Below are 20,863 nucleotides of genomic sequence, written 5' to 3' on the forward strand. Positions count from 1 at the left end.
TGGGGCAAAGTGAAGGATCAGGAAGCTCTTTTGAAGGAGCCAAGGCCAACTTCTTTTCACTTGGAATTGGCGGTTCGATTTGGAATTACGCCCGACAAACTGACGCCACAGGCAGAGGTAGTTCGATTGGCACCCGGATGGGCTGTTGCCATTACACCGAGCATTGGCAAACTTTGTTTGCAATGACAGGGGTGTTCAGGACACGCGAGTGACGTTCTACTCAGGATCCCTTGGTACCACAAGAACTACGCCGTGGTTGACTACCGGGCCGAGAAAGCGACTTTGATAAATGAAGGGCTTAGAGAGTGTACTTGATGAACTTCAGTTTCTTACTCATTCTTTTGGGAGAGAACTGAACGATGGATAAAGGTTGAATATGTTTTGATGTAATCAAAACAACGCCAAGATTTTTCTCCACACTCATGCCGATTGCTTTTCAGAGGGCCTGAAGATCATACCATTGATCTGATTCCTGGAAGCACGTCACCGAATCGGCCACCTTACCGTGTGAGCCGAGTACAGAATGAAAAGATTATGAACCCAGTGAAAGACCTCTTGGAAAAGGGTCTTGTCCAGCCTAGTACTTTACCGTATTGCTCTCCAGTGTTGTTGGTTTTGAAGAAAGATGGATCTTGGAGAATGTGCATCGATTATAGCACTCTAAACGAAATCACCATCAAGAACACATTTCCGATCCCTAGGATCGATGATATACTCGACAGGTTACAGGGATCCTCGTGCTTTAGCAGGATTGACTTGAAGAGTGGATATCATCGACCATATCCTCGAAGCTCCTATGATGTATCGCGGAAACAGCCAGAACCAATGATTTCCGAGACAAAGCATCTGCCACCACATTCTTCTGTCCCTGCACATGGACAATCTGGAAGTGGAATTGTGACAAGATGTTCGCCCACCGCATCTGCTTTTCCGAAAGCTACTTCTGTGAGAAGAAGTAGCGCAAACTCTGATGGTCTGTAAAGATAGTAAAATCCGCTCCGAGTAGGTAATGCCGCCACTGAGTAAGAGCATGGATAACCGCCAAAAGCTCTTTCTCATAGATCTGTGCTGTCATCTCCGGCCTAGAGAAGAAATGGCTCTCGTAAGCTATGACATGGCCTTCTTGCATCTTTGCAGATATTTTCACATGGATACGGGATGGGGAGACAGTAGCTGGATACTCCCTTCGGGAAGGCTACTTGATGAAAAAGACTATGTTGTGAGTTACACAGCCGTTGAGGGAAAAGGTTATGACTGAATGCCACTGTCCACCTTTTACGGGTCACCGCGGCATTGCTACCACCATGAAAGGGATAGAGAGATACTTCTTTTGGCCGTGACTCAAAAAGGACGTGGAAGAGTTGTGCGCAGTATGCCAGAAGGTCAAGTTTGACAGGCATAAGGCATAGGGATTGTTACACCCTTTACCCATACCCACCCGCCCCTGGGAAAGTATTGAAATGGATTTCATTTTTGATCTCCCGATCACACAGAATGATCACAATGATTTTCTGATTACATGGCAGGTCCGAGACGATTGTCTCCGACAGAGACCCCAGATTTAGGAGTTTGTTTTGAAAGGCAATTTGGGAGAACATTGGCACGCGGTTGCAGTTCTCGTCATCGTTCCACTTGCAGACTGACGGGCAATTTGAGATTGCCAATTCAGTGATTTTAGATTTATTGAAGTCTTGTATCTTGGATCAGAAGACTCAATGGGAAAAGAACTTACCTTTGGTGGAATTTGCCTGCAATAACACGATACACTCTTCGACGGGGAAGACGCCATGTGAGATTTTTGAAAGTGCTGCAAAGGTTCCATCCTTCTTGCGCACGAAAGATTAGATATTTGAGGCGGATGAATATTCGCAAGATTTGGATACGGCTTTTGCCAAGGTTCGCAAGACTTTGCAAGAGTCTCAAGAACGATAGAAAAAGGCAGCGGATCGCCATCGTCGCGACTTGAAATTGAAGGAGGATGATTGGGTGCTCTTACTTTTGAAAAGGCACGCCTACCAAAAGAAAAAGGGAAAGGAGAGGCTTCTTCCAAAGCTTAGTATGCGATACTACGGACCTTTCCAGATCACTGACAAGATAAATGATGTCTCCTTCCGATTGAAACTGCCACATACTTGGAGGATTCACAATGCATTGCATGTGAGTCTCTTGAAACCTGTTAAGGGTGATGTGCCTGATGATGGGGAGCCTCATGAGCAACCCAAAGTGGAAGAAAAGGAGGAGATCCTTGTTCCTGAACAGATTTTGGCACATAACGATACGAAGAAAGGTAAAGTCCGAAGGCGGTTCTTGGTTTAGTTCAAGAACTTTCCTACATTTGATGCGAAGTGGATGGAGGAGGAGGACCTAGCAAATACTCCTCGGATTGTGAAACTTTACCTCGATGTTTTGGTTTAGCATAGTCTTCTCCAAACGGAACCCAGAAATTCAGCTTGGCCAAAGATCTGGTGCAGTGGGATGCACAAGAGGGGAGTTACTCCGCTCCTTTGTCAACAGATGCCTCGATTTTGATACTAAAGTCACTTATGTCTCTTTGAGCTTCAGGGATACTGAGAGCTGACAGTATTCTGCTAAATGACTTTATGAAATGGAATTCCTGATAATGATACTGATTTGTTCTTGACTTCTTGTGAGTGCAGGAATTGATAGACGAAATGACTGCAGCATTTTGGTTTGATTGATCTCGAATAGACATGGTTGCAATAGGGGTTAGTCAATCGGACATCGATAAGGTCCCGATTGGACCTAGATGTGATTGCTAGCTACATTGCCGATAAATAATGGTCTAAGATCTGAATGAATGTTGAATGTCATGTGATGTCTTGTGATGTCGTGTGATGTGACTGTCGATTTTGTACATGTGCTAGATGTGTGTTCCTAGTACGTAGATACTAACAGTCAATGTCTGCTAAGATGGTTTATGGCTTTTGTCGGTTTTGCAGGCGTAATCGCGATCGATTACAATGCTTTCAAGAGGGGGGGTATGTCACAAAGTGATGACGTGGCGGACAGCAGAAAGCCTAATTTCTGCCAGAAACCCTAAAATTCCTGCAAACCCTAATTTCTGCCACAAACCCTAATTTCGGAAAATCGCAAAAGGCTTGAAAAAAGAAATTTGGAAAATGATGAGCGACGCGAATTTTGATTTTTTTTTTTTTTAGAGATAAAGACTCTCTAAGAGAGAGAGAGAACTGATGCTTTTTATTTTAAAAGCTTTTGGGGCTCTGCTTTTGGGCATCCCTTGTAACCTTTAAATTAGTGGTGAGGGCCTCACTTCTCAGAGCATCTGGACACAGAGTCTGAGAGTGAAACCCTAGCCACTCTCTTGTACTTTGACTAATTAATATAAAAAGAAATACCGAAAGGGGCGCCAGTCTTTGGGGCCAATATCTCTAGGCACGGAACTCCGTCGGGCCAGTGCAAATCTATTGTGATCTGTGAATTGTTTTGAAGTGGTTATTTGGTGCTCTCGCGATTGATTTTTGACTTGGAGTGTCCAAGTCTGTTACATCATCCATAATTTTCTATCCAATATCTGTTCTAGAACGAGTATCTCCTCGCCCCGTTCTATTTTCCAATCTGTCAACCATTTTCATTCTTGTGCCTTCTTGGGGCACCGTGCAGAGAAAACATTTTCCTGCTTTGAAATATTCCTCTCTTTATTCTTCTGTCAGTCTTTGTTCTTCTGTCAGTCGAGATCATGTATCTCTTTGTTGTCTGTTTCTGTTCTGACTTGTCGAAGGTTCATCTGGTGGGTAAGTCAAGTTACTCGAATGTATAGCAAATCCCCACCAAGAATGAGGAGACAATGGACGAAGATGGTAAGTACAAGGAAGTCAAGACCAAGGATTGTTGAGGCTATCTCTGGGAGGAATCTTGACAACATCCTACCTATCATGGATGTCCACATCAAGGGGCAATGTATCTCAAATGTCTATATAGATGGTGGCACATAAGTATGTGTCATGAGTGAGAAAATGATGCACCATCTAGGCCTAGAGGTAAGTAGTCCGGGACCGTGTCGAGCTCAAGTGGCAAATAATGTCAAAGTGAAGGCATTTAGCACAGAAGTGGAGGTAGACATTTTTGTCATGCTGCACAATGGGAAGGGCTACGCAAGAAGTATTTCTCAAAGAGATAAGGAATTTTCTATAGGAAGGTTTCATTTACCCCATCAAGGACTCAGAGTGGGTCTCTCCAGTGGTGGTCACGCCAAAGAAGAATGGTAAGTGGAGGGTTTGTGTAGACTACAAACCTCTCAATGTAGCAACAAAGAGGGATCATTTTCCCCTCCCACTCCAAGACGAGATTTGAGGTAGCAAGTCATGAGTGCTACACAGTATGTGATGGCTACTCAAGCTACTTCTAGATTAGCATTGCAAAAGAAGATCAGAAAAAGATAAATTTCATAACACCATGTGGATGTTTTGCTTACAGGGTAATGCCTTTTGGCCTCATCAACGCTCCGGCCACATTTCAATGCTATGTAAATTTTTTCTTCCAACCATACTTAGTAAGTCAATACAGGTTTCCATAGATGATTTTTGCATCTACAGCTCTCGCTCTCTCCATTTAAGCAAGGTCTATGATGGCCTAGCTAGGCTGAAAACCTTGGGTGGCCAGCTTAAGGTATATAAATGTCACATTGGTGAAAGAAAGGTCTCTCTTATCAGCCATGTAATTTCAACAAAAGGAATTGAGGCTGACCCAAGCAAGTTTCAGACTTTAGTATCTTTGTCATCACCCACAACAGCTAAGCAATTGGTCTCTTTCCTTCAGAAGGTAAGGTACTTGAGCACGTTAATCCACTTGCTCTCTCAGGTGGCTCTCCCTCTACAACAAGTCACCCATAGAGATGTCTTTCTATGGAGTGAAGAAAATGAACAACATTTTAGTGAAGTGAAACAGATCCTGGCTGCTCTTCCCACCATTGCACCCCCTAGATTGGACAAGCCATTTTATGTTAACCCTAGTGTAGGAAGTAATACACTTGGAGCCGTACTAATGTAGAAGGACCCCCAAACCTCTTTCATGCGTCCTATCTACTTCGTCGCATCATGACCCCATCAGAAAAAGGATTCACCACGTAGAGCACATGGTGCTTGCATTGATGTTTGCCACTACAAATTTCCGCTCTTATCTATTTCCTAGACCCTTTGTAAGTCTACCAATGGAAAATGTATTTTCGTATGTGATGCAGCACATGGATGTCCCATCTAGAATCTCTAAGTGGCTTATTAGATTACAAGAGTTTGGTTGAACTGTTCAATCTGCTCCTTAAAACTGATCTTCTAAAAGGATGAAGAAAGTAAGAAGACATCTCAAAATCTCTCACAGTAAGAATCCAAAGATTCTATCTTGACCATCCGAACATGGTTCCAATCAGTAATCACGTCTCGTTCATATTCTTGTGTGAGCCAAAAAGAAATAAAGAGTTTCTTAAATTTCAACCACTTTGTCGATGCTTGTTTCTTTAACAAAAGAGTGGACCACCATGTCCATGCATTGCCTTTTAGAAAAGATGATGCCCGTCTAATCTTGGAGTGCTTTGTATAGCGGCCTCCAGAAAATGTTATATTAAAGCCTTGGGAGCATTTCCAAACCCTAAAAAGCACTCAAACTTTACTGTCTGTCCTCCCTCTTTGAATTCTTTGGCCTTTTTGCCCTTGTCATCAAGGAAATCATATTGATTGGCTCTGTAAAAATGCTCCCTTTTTTAATAAAACATATTATCTTCCATCGTTTCTTGCCCTTTCTGTCCTCATCACTCGAGTCAGAGGAGGAGGAGTTGTTTGAGCTGTCAGAAGAAGATGAGGACGAACTGGACAATCCTTCGACACGTACACGCTTCTTCTTCGGTTTTCTGGCGTTTTCAGAAGAGGATTTTTTGCCCAAGTAACTAGGGAAATCAATTCCCTTGTTTCGTTTCTTCAGTTGCATTTCTTTTGACCCCAATAGATGGTTGACACGTTTTTCAACAACGTCCTCGAGTTCATCTTTAGTAAACATGCGTGGGACATGACTTTCTGCCAATGGGTGTGCACCTTGTCAATTGGGTGTCGGGTCAAAAATTTAGCATATTGTTTGCAAACTGGAGCATCTGCTTTGCACAATCATCAAGTTGTTGTTGACGTTGCATCTCCATAAGCTGATACTGTGTAGGCCGAGGTGGCCCGTATTCATGATCTGCTAATCCATTTGAATTTTCCGTTCTGCCTCCCGTTTCAGACGTATCAGGAGGGTTTTGTCTGATTCTTGCGGGATTCGTCGTTTGAATCCATGTATGTCACGGTAAGAGGATCAGATTTCCCAGTAGAAGAGAAATCAGCCGTGCTCTGATACCACTGTCAACAGGCTTGGGCACCCCAAGTCGAGAATCCAACACCACCCACGAGAGAATCACTTGAAATACTTCACAACTTTATCACACTTTAATAATTGAGTCTACACTGCTCGGCGTAGTTCAGTGCCCCGAGAGATTGGCCCCAAAAGACTGGCGCCCCTTTCGGTATTACTTTTATATTAATGCTTGAGCAAAGTACAACTTCCGAAGGGGTTCTCTGCTCTCAAACTCTGCATCCAGATGCTCTGAAGAGTGAGGCCCCTTAGGTCTATTTATTGATACAAGGGATGCCCAAAAAAGCAAAGCCCCAAAAGCTTCCAAACTCAAAAGCAAAGTGTTCCAAAAGCAACTGATCAAAAATCTGTCCAAAAAGCAAGCACAACAACTTGCGGAATTCCGCACAGCAGCCACGTCAGTCTGCCAGCGCGTTTTGCGAGAATCCGTACTGCTCCCAGGTGGCACCTGTCAGTGCAAAATATGGGTTCTATGGTATAGTATGCCACTTCATCATCGTCCGTACCTCTTATTGCCACATCAGCACCCGTACTTTCCATGTGGTCATGCCACGTCATGTACATTGGTGCCCGTTTGAAATCCATACATAGTGATAACTTCTCTTTCCTTTGGCTGAGATTATCATGCTTAGTTGCTTCTCCACATGAAAGGTCAATACATAAGGTGCGATGGTCGGATTCCGGGGTCCATTGACCAAACATAAAACTCTTTATGCGATACATGATGGCTTCAGAGAGTAGCATATAGTCAATCACACTATCCCCATTATGTCTCCTACATGTAAATCCATTGGTTCCACTCCACAAAGATACACCATTGGCAATGAGCATACCTGTGCTATTACACATGTGTAAAAGTAACTTTCCATAGTGATCCGGCTCTTTCTCATCCATTGAAGTACGATCATCAAAGTGAACTTCCTCCAACTCCCTTGAAATGTATGGCATATCAAATTGTTGAGTATCATGTTGCAATGTTTTTGTGCGAGCATTCATATCCCCGAATACAATAACATCACCTTCACCTTTGAAATAAGCAATGTCCTCTTCCAAATCAGAAAATGGTTGATCTCTATCCATGCAAGCATAAAAGGGAGAATCATGATGAGGAATGTAGCAACCGGCTACAAAAATGGGTGCTCTTTTTGGTGTCATAATTTTCAGCCATACATAACGTTTGTACTTGTCATCTTTCACATCACCCTCACGCTTTACATACAATGTGCTTTCTGTTGGACTGTTACGAAAGCCTTGTTTGACCAAATGAGTGTCAACTTTCTCATACCAAGCATGAGGAGATTGCTTCAACCCATACAAAGCCTTGTTACATTTGCACACTTTGTCCTCTTGTTCTTTTATGACAAAACCGCGAGGCTGCGTTACATAAACTTCCTCAAATATGTCACCATTCAAGAAAGCAGTAACAATGTCTGATTGATGTACATCCCAACCAAAATGAGCTGCCAATGCACATAGAAAACGCACAGTAGTCATACGACAAGTGGGAGCAAAAATCGCTTCATAATCTATGCCTTTTTGTTGTGCATAACCCTTTGCAACAAGTCGAGCCTTATGGCGATCGATCTCACCATCCGGCTTGCGTTTCAACTTGTAAACCCACTTCATACCAATGGCCTTTTTGCCAGGAGGCAAATCACATAAAGTCCATGTGCCATTTTCTATAAGTGCATCATATTCTGATTACATGGCAGCCATCCAATTTTCTAAATTCTGTGCTTCATCAAAAGTCAGAGGCTCCTCAACATCATGTAAGCTAGACACAGCCAAAGCATAACAATCTGATACATAAGATGCATGGCGAGAGCCTGAACGAGTACGACTAGACAAAGGTGCATCCAATTTACTATCACGCAAAGTGTGCACCAGCCATTTTGGCATACCTCTAGCCTGCTCATTTTCAGCCCTTTCCTCATCAAGTACATCATGTACATCTGCATCAGTAATAGGCTGATCTAAAACATTTTCAGAAACCCCCATAGGCTGTACATTTGCCTCATTGGAACTTACATTCGTATTTCCACCACTGAAAAGAGGCAACAAAGTGTCATAAATGTCCTGTGAGCTTACATTACTGTCTCTAGTACATGACAACAAGGGCTGAACAGAATCTTCCACAAACACTACATCCCGAGAAACCAGAATACGTTTTGTTTACGGATGATACAAACTGTAACCTTTTCTTTCAGCACTATAACCAACAAAATACATTTGACAACCTTATCATTCAATTTTCTGCGCTGCACTTGTGGCAACAAAGCATATGCCAAACAGCCAAAAACACGCATGTGCTCAATAGAAGGCTTTCTATCATGCCATGCTTCATATGGAGTAATAGACTGCAAAGCTTTCGTAGGACACCTGTTTAGTACATAAGTGGCACAGATGATGGCCTCAAGCCAAAAAGAATGCGGTAAAGCTTGAGTTTTGACCATACATCGTGCCATTTCCGTCAGTGACCTGTTTTTCCTCTCAGCAACACCATTTTGCTGAGGTGTATAAGGCACTGTACATTGGTGTTTTATCCCACGACTAGCCAGAAATGCATTAAATTCATGAGACATATACTCCCCCCCTCGATCGGAACGGAGGGTGCCCATAGTACATTTTGAGACATTTTCAGCCATAGCCAAAAAAAATTTGAAGCACATAAAAACTTCGGACTTCGCTTTAAGCGGAAATACCCATGCATGCCTGGAGTAGTCATCAATGAAAGTCACGAAGTACAGGTAATTGCCCAAGGACGGAGTTTGCATGGGCCCACAAACATCACTATGCACAAGCTGCAACCTGCATGTGGCCCAAACTGAACCATCCTTTGGAAATTTAGAACGCTGCATCTTACCCAAAATACATCCTTCACAAACATGTTTGACAGGTGCTTCAAGAGGTGGCAAAGAAGCAACCATATCAGATTTCTGCAAACGCAGCAAACTGGCAAAATTCAGATGACCAAAACGTGCATGCCAAAGTTTTGCATTTGAAATAGCCCTTGAATCTGCAACAACATTTGCAAAAAAAATTCCACACTTGTCATACAAAGTGAGCTTATACAGCCTACGGCACAAAAGCCCAGATGCAACAATTTCATCACCAAAACTGAGATCATGAACTGTACATCTGTCATCCACAAATGAGATTCTTCTTGATCCCAGTTACATAAAGTGCATCAAAAAGTGTGAAGGAAATGCCATTAGCAGCAGTGAGCACAATCTTTCCAACTCCCTGAACTGGATAAGAGGCGTTGTTGGCACAAGTGACTGAATTCCCATGACGGACAGACTCGAGAGAGGTAAACAATTCACGATGTGAGGTAATGTGCTTTGTAGCACCACTGTCGAAATACCACACATGTGAATCTGCAGCAACTGACAAGCATGCATCATGGACAGCAGGATTGTAAGTGCACTCTGCGCTAAAAGCCCATTCTGCATCAACATCAGCAACACAATCTCCTTTCACAGAAGACTCAAAAATGGCTGCATTTGTAGTGGAACCAGCATTTGCAGTGGAACCATCCTCTTTCTTCTTAGCCTCTTTGGCCTTCAACTTAGGACATGACTTGATCAATGGCTTTGGTTTACAGCTGCTCACTCCTTTGCTCCACGACGGCTCCTACGCCCACTACGACATGATAAGGATGCACTTTCATTAGCTCTTGCTCCACACTTTCGGCCAAGGATCAAGAGGGATCGGAATTGATCTTCAATCTTGTAGCCACTGAAACAGTTGATGTATGCCTTTTGAGGTTTCAGGTTCACCATTGCTTGTCACATAGATTTACATATCGTCACTTGGAATGTCAAAGGATTGCATCATAGTAGCATCAATAGCCCAAGACAGAATTTGCTTCGCAAGGCTTGCGTTCCCATGTAGATCGAGACGTGGATATACTTCTTGTGCATGAGCACAAGCTATGTATGGATAGTTACCGTAGATGTGGCAAGTTGCTACCTAGGGATTCTCACGCATTTTGGGAAACTACAGTGGCCACCAGTATTTTAGCAGTGGTGTATGCTATTTATTAGGGAGCTGTTGGCGTTATTGTGTACGTGACCATGGTACATCAGTACATGGTTGTCACAAACTGCTGACGTGTCAAGCCACTGAAGAACAGAGGCAACCTGCAGATCTCGGCCGAGGGGCCTAAACCCTAAGTGAAGAAGCAGAAGCAGCAGAAGTTTTACCAACTTGCAAAGTTTTGCCGAGTGGCCTATTTTTAAAAAAGAGTTCCCCCAACTTATGGGACCCCGTCCGATGGGGCCCAAGTGACATACAAGCATTAAAATAAGGTTGAATCCTCACACACACAAAAAATAGCGTAAAATTTGATGATGTGGCAACCAGTACGGATGCTCGTGTTTTAAGCTGATGACATGGCGGGCCTGTACGGATTTCCAAAATTTGCCTTGACCTACTGACATTGCAACCTATAGGGATTTCTGCGAACTGCGCTACTGATGGGGCACTTGTACGGATTTCCTGCTTGGACCAGATGCTTTTGAGTTTACTGCTTTTCATGTAACTGCTTTTGAGACCAAGGGCCTTTAAATATGTGCAGAGGGCTCATACTCTAGCACGCTTCTGTGAGAAGATGCAAAGCGCGAGTACCGGCATTGTACTGAGTTCAAGTATAAAGAAATACCGAAAGGGGTGCCAAGGTTTGGGGTCAATACTCTCTGGATTGGAACTTCGCGACTCCCCGTATTGTCTCTCTCTTTCAGTTCAGTTGTTGTTGAAGTACTTAAAGTTGTTCAGTCTGTTCTTTTCTATTGGCACGTGGTGCCTGTCTCGTGACATGGTAGAGCGACGTAGATCACTCTAGAGATTGATGACTTTCTGGTTGGTGTGATGTGTATCTATGCCCCCACTTCAGCTCACAAGAGAGCCGAGTTTTGGCAACAGATTGTGAATGTATTGCCTAATATGGATTTGTGGGTAATTTCAACACTGTAGAGACCTCTGAGGACTGGCAATCTATTCAACCTCCTTCTCTACCATTTGTAGCACCTGCGATAGAGATGCTTGGGACAAATTCCTTTTTGCAGTTTCTAGTGCAAATGCCTAGCATATTCCATCTGTGACTAGCACTTCACAATCTTTGCAATTTTCGTGGGGTTTCAGGAGGCAGTCAGGTCATTTGTTAGAGCGACTAGATAGATTTTACATTGGCGCCTGGCAGCATCTCATGGTAGGACATTTACAATTTGGCCTACTACAGTGCTCTCTCATCATGCCCGAGTTTCTTTGCAATTGAGATTCGAGACTTCCTCTACCTAACTTGGTGCTGCAAGATACTTCATTGTCTCAATGATTCAGGATGTTTGGAAACGTATTGGTTCTGCACATCCCACATCCATTTGGCTACGTGCATCACTGGCTTACAGCAAACAGCTGCAAAGAGACGTTGAGGCCTATTTCACAAGGAATGTGAGTTACAGGACGGTTTGGGTTGCATATGCTAGCAACTCGAGGCGTTTCCAGGAGATGAGTTTCTAGGAGAGCGCGAGGTAGACACCAAAGAGACTCCTAGTCACATTCAAAGTGAGAAATCCAAATTCACCCATCATGCTTTGATATCGACATGGATATCCAAAGCAGATAGGATGTGTCACGAGGACGGGCACCACGTGCCAATCAAAAAGAACAGACTGAACGACTTTAAGCACTTCAAATAACACTGAACTAAAAGAGATACACGACACGCGAGATGCAGAGTGACTGAATTCCACCCCCAGAGAGCATTGGCCCCAAACATTGGCGCCCCTTTCGGTATTTCTTTATATTGCTTGAACTCAGTACAACGCCGGTACTCCAAGTCTCCAATCCCTACACCTTCACGCAGAAGCATGCTAGAGAATGAGCCCTTCGTTCATATTTAAAGGCCCTTGGCCTATGAAAAGCATCAAACTCTAAAAGCATCTGGCCCAGAAGCTAGTGCCCAAAAGCTGTCAACGCATTTTGCGAAAATCCGTACAGTTGCCACATGGCACTGTCAGTGTGAATTACAGGATTGTCCATATAGTCTACAGCGTCAACATGTCAACAAAAATTGCGGAGTTGCGTGAATCTGCCACATCAGCAATCCAACGCAAAATGTGGCACTCCGTAAAGTTGCCACATCATCATCTTTGAGTGTGTATGTGTGCCGGCTTTACTTCTAATGACTTGGGACCCCATCGGACGAGGTCCCATAAGTTGGTAAAACTTTTCTGCTGCTTCTAGGGTTTACGCTCCTCGGCCGGGATCTGCAGATTGGCTCCACTCTTCAGTGGCTTGACACGTCAACAGTTTGTGACAGGATGAATAAGGATTTCTTTGCACACTTCCAAGAGCGTCCCAAGGGGACTTCTATTAGGGCCTTAACAAAATTCAACGAACAGGTTGTACACGGATCTTGATGAGGTCCTTGCACACGCATCTTGACGAGGTCCTTGACATAGCTTCAGATTATTTTGAGCATTCGTTTACTATAGAACACCTGACTAATGACATTTTGCATGCCAAAGAAGAGGTTTGGTCTCATGTTCAGCCTGTGGTTACAGAAGTTGTGTGCCTCACTTTACTAGCCCCTTCTCTAAGCAAGAGATGCATGACACAGTGGTTGGCCTAGATGGTGCATCTTGTCTAGGAGAGGATGGGATGTACTTGACTCCGTTATGCTTTCTGGCTTACAGCACATATTTAGCACTCCGGAGATGCCTGCCTCTATGTCCACAAGACTCATTTCTCTTATACCAAAGGTGGGTAGGTTCTTTCAAGAGATCTTGTGTTTGACTCTATTTTCACTACTAAGGAGGCACCACTTGGGAGATTGTGGATTTGGCAGGGAAAGCCCCTTGTTCAGTTGGATTGGGATCCTAGTGAGTGATATGGCCTTCGTTGCACGATGATGGAGCCAGAGATGGCTTTTTGCAAGCCAGTCACAAGGTTGGCCATTCGGAATGGTGTTCTGATTAAGAACCCGGGGGAGGGGGGGGGGGACCAACGGCTAGTTTTTAAAAAAATTGAAGTATAGAAAATCGCCAATTTTTGGGGGCTTTAGAGCCCTTTTTCACCTTGATTTAGGGGCTCTTGTAGGAGGTGTTTTGGAGGCCTTTAAAAGGAAGCCTCCTCAATGCAATGCTCAAAGCCTCAAGCCTCAAGCTCTTGAGTCTTGTTTATCATTATGCTTTAGCTCAAGCCTCACTTGCAAGCTCACTTGGGCCTTGGCACAAGCTATCAAGCTCCCTCTACTCTCTCGAGCATCAAGCTCTCAAGTTTCAAGACTCAAGCCCCCGCTACTCTCTCAAGCTCCCTCTAGAGTCTAGAGTCTATCTACTCTAGTCTCTCGAGTCTCGATTCTCTATTGATAATCAAGCCTCTCTCTCTCTCTCAAGCTCCCTCTACCTACTCTCTATCAAGCGGCAAGCCTCTATCTACTCTCATTAGGCAAGCACTTCCAAGGTTTGATGTGAAATTTTGGGCTCACCCCCTCCCTAGTTAGGCTTTAGCTTTCTTTTGCCTCTTAAATACTTGCCATTTTGAGCCCTTAAGGCATGTACTTATCTACTTGTATTTGCCATCACGCCATCGATGTATTATTGGCATATTTTGCTATTATGAGTCATGTTTTCTTTTTTTTGGTACAATTCAATCCTCAAAGTATTCTTAGCACTATGGTATATACATGTAGCTTAATAAAATCGAGAAAATATGAAAAAAAAAATGTTGTTTGTTCCGGGCCCCGACCCTGTTCCCTAACTTTTGTCGTCCCAGCCCCGACCCGTCCCCCATTCCCCGTTCCTATGGATGGAGCCCCTCTTCGCTTCTTTAAGTACATTATATCCGTTGGGAAAAGGCTTCTATTGCGGACCTGACACCCACCTCACCACCCACGCCAATGGTATGCCAGGATTAGCGTATCCTCCCTGCTTTCCAGCAACAGTTTTGGCATGCATTTGGACCCTCAAGATCAGCCACAGGATATATTATTTCATGTGGATGATAGCGCACGCAGGATTGCCGGTTGGCACTAGGATGATCCGACTTGTCAAAGATGCATTTTAGAGCCTGAATCCTTGAGGCACAGTTTCTGGGTTTGTCCGTATGCGCAGCCAATGTGGATGGCAATTTGTTGTTTGTTGATTAGAGTAGGCATACGTGATGGGTGCAGCATCACTCTTTGGACCAGGCACAAGGCTCGATGTGTTCGCATTTGGGCTCACAATCTTCCCCTACATCCACAATTTTGACAGCCATTTGGACTGAGCTGCTACATACTCTTAGTGGGATACTTCAACAGGCTCCTACAAGGCAGCGTAGTAGCATAGACGCGCCTTTCTTCATACATAGGCAAGATCGTCAGTTCTTTTCAGTCAGGACCATGCCCACATCACGTGGTATTATGCACCTCCCCAGTAATTTGTTTTACACTCATTGTACACACCACCTTGACATTTACATAGCCTTCACATTGTTCTCACTTTTGTACTTACTTTAGGTGAGAGGCCATTGAGCATCTCCAAAGATCTCTTTTGTACACAGATTACAGCCCCTTTTCTCGAAAAGAAAGAGGGAGGGAGAGAGAGAGAGAGAGAGAGAGAGAGTCATTGCATGCACACGGTGCAGGAGGTGAGCTCACACAATTTTCTGTGTATGAGGCGCAGGCAACATAACTTCTGACGTGTAAGGAATACCTATGTTAAATGAATCAACAAGAAGACCTCCTCCAATGAATGTACTACCTTATGGCCCCCGTACATAACACCCATGTTAAGTAAAGGAATGCTAGAAGACCTCTTATATAATTCAACAGAAACTGACCTACTAATTGACTATAATACTCTTAAAGCTAGCCTCAGAACTTCCATATGAGGCCCAAAATGAAAATGAGATTCTGATGCATAAGCTGTCAGATATCAGCAAAGCTCGGCAACTGCCATTCATATTCATATACCGCATGCAACATTGGAATCATACAGGTAAATGCAAGCAGCAAATCTGAAGCTAACCAAGGAAAAGATTTGTCATTCACCTACGAGCACAATAGCTGAATAGGCAATGTGATGACAGAGCCTTGAGAAGCTCGATACCAAGAGGACGACTTCTTAGCCATTCATGACGAGAAGGAACCCAAGCTGCAGCTATTTCCTCATACAAGCTGACCTGTAGCATTGATCTGGATCAATAAATGTAACTTGTAATTAAAGTACAGAGACTCAAGTACACCTATAATATACGCGTTTGTCAGACTTACAACATTAGCAAGCTCTGTATGTATGTGTCGTTTGAGCGCAAACAAATTAAGCTGATTTTCTACTGTTGTGTGAGTATTGAAATTTGGATAAGCCCTTAACGATGTTGAATAGGCCCCACACAGTTAAGCTCTTTCAATGTAACAACTTGGAATTGAGTACAAATGCTCACCACAGAAGTTAAGTGACACCTGGTCTTCTAAAAAGTTCACTTGAAATTGAAACCTTCAGACAAGCTCCAATGCCCTTTCTGAATAAAGAACTACTCCTCACTTGCGTAAAACTCCATTAAAGAACATAGCTTACAACAATGTGCTTTAACACACTGCAAAAACGTAAGTTTACAAGGCAGGACACACACAATCAAGCCATCAAATACAGACTAATTCGTTAACTTCACACAATGTCCACTCACTTTATCACAGTGCTTTCTAAAAGGATTTAAACAACAATTGGTACCTTTTTTCACAAGATCAGCTAAGGAAACATTTTTGATTCACTGGCTGAAGTACATTTGAATATTCCTTAGATATGCCATGCACGTTGCACTACTATACAAAGTCAAATTATACAAGAAGTTTCTGTTTGTCGTAAAACAACCAGAACATATATAGGTAGGTTCAACATATATTCGGGTCGCGCAAACATGCACACAGACATGAGCACAAAGGTATGCGTACTAAGTCTGTGTGTTTACTCTGGAGAGGCCCACCGTGATGAAGCCTGGCACTAAATAAGAGCACTAGATTGAAGATATAAAACCAACAGAATTATCATAGACACCAATAACTGTAGACAGATAAGAAGGCTCAAAAAAAAAAACCCAGACACTTACTTCTTCTCTTTGTTCCAAAAGCTTTGAAATTAGGTCAGGGTCCTCAACAGAAAGGTTCAGGAATTGTGTCCATGCCCTTCCTCGAACTGCAAATATCCCAGAATCAAGAAGTGCTGTGTTGTCTTCTGATAATGCACCTCTAACGGACAGCTCGCTATGTGAAGGCTTTTGTAGCAGGTCTATAACTTGATGCAGCTCGCACCTTTGACCAGAAGCTTCATATCCTTCTCCAGAATCGTCTCCTGGACGTGTAAGAATAACCCCATGATTTGCCGCAACATCAGGTGGAGCAGGCACCACGACAATACATGTTCCATTGATTGGAGTGGAAAGACACGAGAAATCATAGCAAGGTAGGACATCTCCTGTCATGATTAAAAGACCACCTGCCAAAACATCGTTGCACTCCTTGTTTAGATGATAGGTTTACGTTTCAATTTGAGAACTGCAAAAGGCTTAAAGATAGAAGAATTTCGAAAAGCGCCATAGAAACCACGCCACAGAATTCCTACCTTGTTCCCCAAAATCTTGAGGTACATATGAAGATATTGCCAGGATATGATCAAATAATGTAGAGGCTTGCTTATTGGGATCATCATTATGCAGAGAAGGCAAAGGTAGAAATGCCTTCCCAATAGGGTTAGCCCATGGGACACGTTTTGAATCTCCTCCTGCATGAACCAGCAAGACTCTCATGCTAGAAATGTTTTCAGTGTTAAGCGCTTGAGTTCGGCTGGAAGTTGCAGGGACAAAGTCCTGCATATCAAATTCAAGTAGGCTCATCAAAGATTGTTTACAATTCAAGATTATACTCAAGTGCACAACATACTGTCGATTGAACTTTTCAGCGAATTTTCAAATGAGCAAGCTATACAGAATGCAGCAAGTCGAAAGAAATAAGAGCATGTGAAAAACAATGGACTTTCACTGTCAAAAGAGAAAACAAATTAGATTGTGTTCGATCTGCAATCGCGCGACACTGAGCCTGTGGCTCCGTCTTTATTGTACTGGACCCTGGTAAACTGACAATTAGAGACTCAATCGGATTGACCAGCATCAGGAGTTCCAGCATCTTCACTGCCCCAGAGGCTACACCCAAGTTCTACCTCAAGGTTGATTGGAATTTGGTAAATTGCTTACAAAAGAGTCCCTAGCTTCAAGCTGCTTGCACCATGAAGACCTATGCATAAGCTTGAGAACCTCTAAGCACTCAAGTTGTCCTTGACATTTTTATAGGCAAAACTGGCATAAAGAAGAAGAAGTAGGCTCGTTTTGCAAACAAGTTTCCAGAGAGATAAACTCCATGTTAGTTGCTATAAGTGAACTAAGGGCAAAGTTTCTCTCTGTGTTCGGATTTGGATATGACTAATTCATCTTCCAAGATTTGAATCTAAAGCCCTTCTAGATTGTTGCATGTGCATCAGCTCAAAGTTTGTACAAAATACTGTACAAACAAGTGGAAAGAAGTGTTCTTCAATAATCGGAATCTTTAACACTAGGGCTGTGTGAGCATGAGCCACTTTTGTGACTATAAGCAACCTTTTTGTACATTCTTGTTCTCATGGACCACAAAAAACCTCATTAAAACGTTTCAGGGATTCATCTAGGGAGTTGAAAAAATATAGAAATAAATAATTTCATGTAAAATTATTATTTTTTAAGAGCCATCTTTAAGGTACAATCGAACAAAAAGATCACTAAAAATTTTTGATATCCCGTGTAGACCCCTTAAAACACTTCAAAGCACATTAAAACTTTTTTGAAAAATACATGAATATGCATACAATGAGAATATATGCATATACTAATTTTAGAAAAATAACTGCCGGTTTGTTTTAGGCCTCAAAAACGTGTATGCTGTCAAATTTAAAAGCCAGTTTGTGGCTTCTTACTATTTTTAGAAAATTAAAATTTTTAATTTTACACTTTTTTGGGAAAAATGGTATACTAGAGTTTTCCTCTATGTCATAGGATCTCAATGGTATCCTACGATCATGGTTTATTAAAAAATAGACAGTCGTAGAGACAATTTTATAGAATGAGGTGCCAAGCCACTTAAGTGGCTCAAACACAAACCTAGTGTTAAAGTGGAATTTATTGCCCTTAGGTGCCCCTTGACCCCCGAGTTGCTTTTGATTATCAGGCAAACATCAGCATACATAAAGAATCCCGTTTGTGTCAAATAGAAAACAGAAAAGGCTCCATATCCTCTAATGTCATTGCTATCCCTGTACCACTGCCTCCATATCCACTTTAGTTATTGCCGCTTACAGCAATAAGCTGGGGTTGCTGATTGTTAATAACTTAATCGGGTTCTGTTGGTCGCTTTACCATTCACGTCTGTAGGTAGTGGCAGCTACAAAATACAACAATGCTCATAAACACACTGTTGCTGCTGATACCCATGTTCATAAGGGGCTCACTCTCAAGAATCTCGTTTTTGCCACTACAAGGTGGAATTGCTGCTTGACAGCTTCTTGGATACACACGCACACGCGCATATATGAGCATACAAGGTGGAATCGCTGCTTGACAGCTTGTTGGATAAACACACGCATGCGTGCACGTATACATGAGCATACATCCACTGCAAAAATGCAGGGCAGATTATGAAGCATAGCACTAACAAAAGCTTTTAATGGAAGGAATAACACAACAAGATGGTAGGCATACGCACCTCTAAAGATAGAGAGAATTCCATTGTTTATGCTATTTGCACAAAAACTTCACAATATAGAATTAGTAAGTTAATAATACAACTTCAACACATACCTAGATAAATCTAGGGAAATCCCATATTCACCCATACAGAAAGTGAAACTTATAGACTCATGGTCATCATCCAGTTCATCAATGCATATTCTTTACGAAACCTGCTCCCAATATTCCTAAAATGTGCAAAATCACTATTCACCATATTTATAATAATTGTTTCGATAAAACTTTACGACAGGATGGTTTGAATTGATTTCTTTGACTTGGCATAAAACACACTCTGTTTTTTAATATAAGAAGTCCATTTACGGGTGATTTTTAAGGCAATGGAAAAATAAGTAAATCTTGAAAAATAAGGCATACTCACTAAACACACACACAGACACACACACACACACACACACACGTACATGTACACACAGACAGACGTGACAAGGGGCACACGGTGGCTCCATGTAGCCAAGAAATCTACTGGTTTTCAACACCCTCGCCCGTCATTAAGGCTGTTCGTCATGCAAAAGTTCAACGAGCTCACTGAGCTCAGAATCCTCCAGCACCTTTCATTTAACACATTCACAAGCACCATGCAAAATTGGATGAAAAACAGAATATTAAAAAAAAAAAGCTTAAAAGATAGCAGCTTACTGAGGTCGTGCTGAAATGCACAAGCGACCGGAGGGCATGAAGGGTAGCACCACCAGAGCCAATGCGTACTCCACCAGGGTCTGGCACAGCAAGAGCAATTGTGTGAGAAGCAATGGTGCCCCGGAGCTTAGCCAAGTCAAGATGCCATTGATAGAGATGAGCCTGCTGGGGGCTTGCCGCTGTGAGGAGGATAGCATCCCACGTGGGTACCCTCTCGGGACATCGTATAGATAGCCTCAAATTATACCATGCTTTGGACAAAACGCTATGAGGATCACTTTCCTCCATTGTTGATTGTTGCCAGTGCGCATTTCGCGTCTTTCGCAGATCTGAGGAGAACAGAAAATGCTTGGTCGGCGTTGCTGTAGTTAATTTACTTCTTACTTAATTCTGTCCACAAATAAGGCTATGGTCACACGATGCTTAGTTATCCGTAGGTCTGAGACACCGTCTTGATAGGAGCTGACCGTGTCACCGTGAGCAGCAGGTAGAAAGAGGGAAAGCAAAGAGAGAGAGTCATGGCGATGACCGGTAATGGACGGCATAGTTTTGTAACTATGCCTTTTTTGGCATAGTTACAAAACTATACCGGTGGAAAGCTGTTCGCCGTCAGAGAGGGTCAGAGGAAACTAAGCCTCGCGTGACCATAGCCTAATTATTTGAGGAAACACTAACGTGCAGACAGACAGTAGCACTGGCTGCTGTTAGAGAGAGAAATGAAATGAAATGAGATGAGATGTTATATTAACATCTTCGAAAGGCCAAAATGACCTATGAGACCAAAAAGTTACAATTGGTGAATCTGATACCATGTCTGAGTACGGAAAGTACAAAGAACTGAGACTGAAAAACACTAAGGAAATGAATCTGAAGCTGATCCGAAATTGAAACGAGATTTGGGGGGGTGGGGGGGGGGGGGGGGGGGGGGGGGGGGGGGGGGGGGGGGGGGGGGGGGGTGTTTCAAATGAAATCTCTAATCGGTCGTTGTCAAATCTCATTAACATCCTCCATGGTCAATACTCTGGGTGGGCGTCTTGCA

The 20,863-nt window shown here is 43.0% G+C and overlaps 1 protein-coding gene across 2 annotated transcripts in view; it reads right to left on the minus strand.

Annotated features, from left to right (window-relative positions):
- Positions 1-20,257, minus strand: part of FKGP (L-fucokinase/GDP-L-fucose pyrophosphorylase) — an 88,235-nt gene extending 67,978 nt beyond the window's left edge. Inside the window, exons 1-4 of one of the 2 annotated variants that reach the window (XM_086488996.1) lie at positions 19,825-20,246; positions 16,977-17,220; positions 16,465-16,850; positions 15,414-15,540 (exon numbers count right to left, since the gene is read on the minus strand). In XM_086488996.1, the coding sequence (XP_086345122.1) occupies positions 15,414-15,540; positions 16,465-16,850; positions 16,977-17,220; positions 19,825-20,112 (1,045 nt within the window). In that variant the 5' untranslated portion in view covers positions 20,113-20,246. Of the gene's footprint in view, positions 1-15,413; positions 15,541-16,464; positions 16,851-16,976; positions 17,221-19,824 lie in introns of both variants that reach the window. The other variant, XM_086489004.1, reaches the window with a different exon arrangement.
- Positions 20,258-20,863: the final 606 nt, after the last annotated feature.

The sequence above is a fragment of the Adiantum capillus-veneris genome, chromosome 2 (genome assembly GCF_014529385.1).
Source record: "Adiantum capillus-veneris isolate H3 chromosome 2, ASM1452938v2, whole genome shotgun sequence".
Taxonomy (NCBI): domain Eukaryota; kingdom Viridiplantae; phylum Streptophyta; class Polypodiopsida; order Polypodiales; family Pteridaceae; genus Adiantum; species Adiantum capillus-veneris.